At 33.7% G+C, this 5,197-nt stretch overlaps 1 protein-coding gene across 2 annotated transcripts; it reads right to left on the bottom strand.

The window, feature by feature from the left end:
* Window positions 1-1,021: 1,021 nt before the first annotated feature.
* LOC131645975 (G-type lectin S-receptor-like serine/threonine-protein kinase At4g27290) lies at window positions 1,022-4,757 on the bottom strand. 2 transcript variants are annotated; one of them, XM_058916159.1, is made up of 7 exons: window positions 3,255-4,757; window positions 2,973-3,086; window positions 2,640-2,770; window positions 2,345-2,555; window positions 1,997-2,234; window positions 1,770-1,920; window positions 1,022-1,694 (listed from the first exon to the last, which is right to left on the bottom strand). In XM_058916159.1, the coding sequence occupies exons 1-7, from the start codon at window positions 4,567-4,569 to the stop codon at window positions 1,386-1,388; spliced, it is 2,469 nt and encodes an 822-aa protein (XP_058772142.1). In that variant the 5' UTR covers window positions 4,570-4,757; the 3' UTR covers window positions 1,022-1,385. The 2 variants fall into 2 exon arrangements, with proteins under 2 accessions (XP_058772142.1, XP_058772143.1); XM_058916160.1 differs by having other exon boundaries at window positions 1,024-1,694; window positions 2,640-2,767; window positions 3,255-4,756.
* Between the last annotated feature and the right edge of the window lie 440 nt (window positions 4,758-5,197).

Below are 5,197 nucleotides of genomic sequence, written 5' to 3'. Positions count from 1 at the left end.
ACTCATGAACTTGTAAGGAAAGAATGGATTATGTTTTATTGGATGTGTGTTCTTCTATTTTGATTTTTTGTTATTATCACTGAGGTGATTAAGAGAAGTGAGAGAGAGTTCTCATATCTAGGAGCATCCTAGGTAAAAGTTGCATAAGGTAGTGATTGGGCGATAAGTTGTAACCTAGGGTTGTTTAGATTTGAACGAATACTATTATAGTGGACTTCCTTCTTGGCTTGGATGCCTCCAGAGTAGGTAAGTCCACTGAACTGGGTTAACAATTGATTGTGTCTTTTACCTACTGTAATTTACTTCTACATAATTTATTGTTTGATAAAAGTATTCTGTCAGCAGAGGATGTCTTAACATTTTTCTTGACATTGTGTTTTGGTGTTGGGACATCAGTCTTAACATCTAATTGAAAGTGCCAGAATTTCACATAAGAATAAAATACAAGCAATGATACAAATGAATTATAATTCTTCCCTACCTTGTTTGATTCGACTGAAGGGATTCTGTGATTCAAATCACAAATCCAAAATCTCAAAAATTCAAGTTTCAAGGTTGTTTATGAGATTTTACTTTTGACATGACTAGATTCGATCTCATTTATAGTTTTTGTTCCACAAACATAAATAATTGAATTAATGCATAATGTTCATACTCAAACACAAACAATTAGAATTATGCATGCGAAAATACGGATCCAAATCTTGTTCCTTAAGTATTTGTATTGAAGAGTAGACTCAAATGTAATATTAAAGACAAAGTAAAGCTTTAGGGACTAGCAACAAAACCACACAGATTTCTCCCTTTAATGTATACATGCAAGTTTAGCAGGTCTCCCTCTCCACTACGTCAAAAAATTTGATCCACTATCACTACCGCTCCTTAACTTATTTGTGGTTTCAGAACGGAACAAGTGCGTAGCTCACAAAGATACGCTTTCATTACTGCATGAAAACGTTTATGGATTTTGTCTTAGATTGCATATGAAAGTTTAAAATTACAAACCCCATGCAACATCGATTTAGACCTTATTAAAAGAAGTTAAATAAACAGGGTTTGATCTTGAACCATCCAAGTTTTATAGTCTTTGGAAATTACATTATTGATTTGAATTTCCTCGGTTTTGAACATTAGAGGGATTTCAGATTAACATAATATCCATGAAGTTGGTGTCTGAGAATTAGATTGATGGTTGATACCATGCATGAGTTCAAATGAATTTCTCATTCATTATTAACTGGATAATTACAATCTTGCGATGACACTCTTAATGAATCCTAACTAACTAAAAGTAGTTACAAGATTTTTATATGAATAACTCTAACTTAGTTTTAAATGAAAAACAAGTCTAATACGCAAAAACTTCTAGATTAACTATTATTTTTCTATCTTGCATTTAGTAGTGAGATAGTTACATTATTTATTGAAGAAGAACTTTGTCTTTCGGTAGAAGAAGGTTCTCCTTCGCTTGTTATATTTTGTAATAAATAACCTGGTTCGTGTGGTTCAGGTAAAATATTATTACTACTCAACATCACAACAACAGATGTCATATTTGGCCTATTATCAGGATGATGTTGCAGACACAAAAGCCCTATTTGAATACATCGCAAAGCTTCATGAAGAATGCACGTATCTTTCAAGTTATCATCAATCAATGACTGTATGTTGTCCTCTTTCCATAATTTCCATGCCTGCAACAATATTAACATAGTTATTATCTATGTTAGGTAGAGTAAAAATAATTGAATTTTTTTAGTGATACTCACATGTCCAATAAGATTGTGATCGTCTTGGTTGTAGGTAAGTGTTCTGTTTTTCTTTCCACTTATAAGTTCTAGCAATAAGACACCAAAGCTAAATACATCTGATTTAACTGAGAATACTCCGTCAATGGCATATTCTGGCGCCATATAACCGCTGAAAAGAAGTAAAAAGAATTAATTTGATGTTCAAAAAATTGCACAAAACTCTACCAAACATTTATGTTACTTACTATGTGCCGACTATTCGACTTGTTTCACCCTCCACTTTGTCACCTCCACACATTTTAGCTAGACCAAAATCCGAAATTTTTGGTTGCATATCATTGTCTAATAAAACATTGCTCGCTTTCAAATCTCTGTGAACAATTCTTAACCTTGAATCTTGATGCAAGTAAAGAAGACCTCGGGCAATTCCATACAAGATGTTGAAACGCAAAGGCCAATCTAATAATTTGCTTTGAATTGGATCTGTTAAAATTTCCCAATAAATTTAATTAGTAGTTCTTTCTTTCAATAATGACATGAATAAATAATGAAACTTGTATCATGAGAAGTAGTAAACTTTGAAAGTTACTTACCAAAAATAAATGAATCAAGGCTTGTGTTCGACATATATTCATATACCAACATTTTTTCATCTTTTGTAACGCAAAAACCAATTATTTTAACAAGGTTTCGATGTTGAAGTTTAGAACATAAAATAACTTCATTCTTAAATTCTTTCAATCCTTGGCTAGAACTTCTTGAAAGTTTTTTAACAGCAACTTCTTGACCGTCTTTCAACTTACCCTACATTGATGATTGAAAATAACCTGATTAACAACTCAAATGATTTTTTCTTTAACCTCACCAAAATATTATGTTTAAATATACCTTGTATACGGGTCCAAAACCACCTTCACCCAATTTGTTATAATTTGAGAAGTAATTCGTGGCCTCATGTATAGTAGCAAGATCAAAGAAAGGGAGGTCTAAATCGTCATGATCGCCTTCATTATTGCCTACTAACAACAAGATGAGAACTATAGTATTAAGGAAAAATTAAAAGATCAAAGAATGTATTTTCAGTACTTTGAATAAAACTTAAGTGTACTACACCTCCCTAATTGCAGAAAATGTTTGATCATATTGGTTATTTAGGCTTCAAAGCTATTAAAGTTACACAAATTTATAAGAAATAAAATACTCTAATGATAAGAAATGTACCTTTGTGTTTTATCTTCTCTCGATAAAAGTATAGTGCCAATATGATCACAATGAAAGCAACAACAACGATGGAAACTAGCAAGATAATCATTTTTGTATACTCACGTTTATCACCTGCAATGAAACATAATTATTTGAAGTTGTTTAAATATATTGTATCCCCCGGAAATTATTATAAATAAATATTTTTTTTAGATTCATTTGAATAATGAATGTATCTGGTTTACAGAACCAAATACATTCATTATTTTATGAACCTAAACAGAGTAGTGAAGTTGTTACCTATATCTGATGCATCAATACGCACATAGAAGTTTCTCTGAGAATCTGAAACTCTCAAATCTTTAAGATCTTTAAACCATAGGGAACAACCGCCGGAATCGTCATCTGGGCCTAAGCTTGAGTAAGCTGTGCAGGAACAGTTTTGCATACATTTGAGCTTGCAATCATCAAGTGTCATATTAGCATTAACCCAAGTATACGTAGTATCCGGCAACTTCCCTCCAGTAACCTTAAGGAAACCGTCTCTACCCTTGACTCCACAGCTCCAATTTCCTGTGTGCACACATCCATCTGACCAGTCCATCGTGTTCCACTGTTGCGGCGATTTCGGCTTAAAACCATCCAAACACTGACAAAGTGGCGATCCGTTGATGTCACAATTTCCATACGCTCCACAAACGTTATAAGAATCACAGGTATCATGTGGTAGGTTCATGTAATTACTCCATTTTCGAGATTCAGGTATCCATACAAGGCGTTGAAGAAGTAAAAGCGTTTGGTTTAAAACAACTATGGAAATCAGAGTTTTGTTCTTTAGCGTGTACGAAAAATAGGCTTCGTCTTCGCTGCTTACAACATCTGAAATAAAAATTGGGTTAGCCTTCAACCCATATGCTCCACTATCCGTAGTACCCGTCATCGGTCCCGTTCTGTGGAACTCCGTTGAGCCTTTCATAAGAACGACTTCAGGATTATTACTACGGCTCATCAACGATGTAAAATCACCTAAAGATGGATCTTCCCAGTTTTTCCATGCAGTAAATATTCTTTGAATACCGGTTTTCTTGTCCCATCCGATCTTCATTTCTGGTAACAACGTATCACTAGGATGATCAAAACTTTGCCAACAAAAATTCTCTTCATTTCGTTCGCTGTCCTTCTCATCTCTAATCACCAAATTTCCGTTGTCCAGAAGCTGGACGATTGGAGTAGAAGCCTTCTTTGTTGCGTTTGTTGACCATAGAACAGACTGACTGGCGTTGAGAAGAACGAGATTTCCTTGTTTGTTTATGACCAACTTGCTTGAGTTGTCCTTGATAGGATTATCACGGTTTGCAACCCAAACAACGGTTTTAACCGGTATGTTTTTGTACCACATTCCGACGTAGCGGTTTGAGGAACTACCGGGATTGAAGAAACCCAACTCGAAGGTTCCATCTTTTGAAATCAATGTCTTACCATCAGAAAGAGACTCTGATTGGGTTATAGTATCTGCTGCGGAGGAAAATTTGAACAAGAATAATAATAGGAGGTTAGTGATAAGAAACAGAGAAGAAGGAAAGGTTGACATTTTGCAGTTTTTCTTGGTAACCATGAAATGAAGAGAATATATATCATAAAAGTAAACAGCAACAATAGATGTTTTTGCCGAAAACACGGTGAGAACACGCTACTCAAAATTCTAAGTCTACAAAATGCTGTATTAATTATCACTCAAAGTCAAAAGACAGATTTTCTTACAGACGGCAACTAAGAATGTCAATCTCTAAACTGAAAGAAAAAAAAGCCAAATACAAATCACCAACTGGTTTAAATCTTATTGTATGTAGAAAAAAGCTATGACTAAGTCTGCAAAATAAGAATGACGGAATGAAATTATTATATAGAATAAATATTACTGATTGGGACTTATCTCTTTTAGGAAGTGGCTATATTTTAGAGAAATGATAGGCTTACACCTCATTTTGACATACACACTATATATTTATACTATACTATCCAGTTTTTTTTTTTTTTTTTATTATAGTTATATACGTATGCATTGAAATATGTGCCTCCCTTGCAATGAAGTTTAAGAAATATGGTGTAAATGCTAGGTGTCACATTTTTTGTGTATATATAGCACAATTCTATTTCTTATTCTCATTCAAATTAAGAGGATCTCAACAAAATTTAGAGGGTAGGAACATGGAACATTAACCTTTTACTCCTGCGTTTGTCCG

Source organism: Vicia villosa, linkage group LG2 (assembly GCF_029867415.1).
Source record: "Vicia villosa cultivar HV-30 ecotype Madison, WI linkage group LG2, Vvil1.0, whole genome shotgun sequence".
NCBI classification, from domain to species: Eukaryota; Viridiplantae; Streptophyta; class Magnoliopsida; order Fabales; family Fabaceae; genus Vicia; species Vicia villosa.
This window is presented reverse-complemented; position numbering and strand designations above follow the sequence as displayed.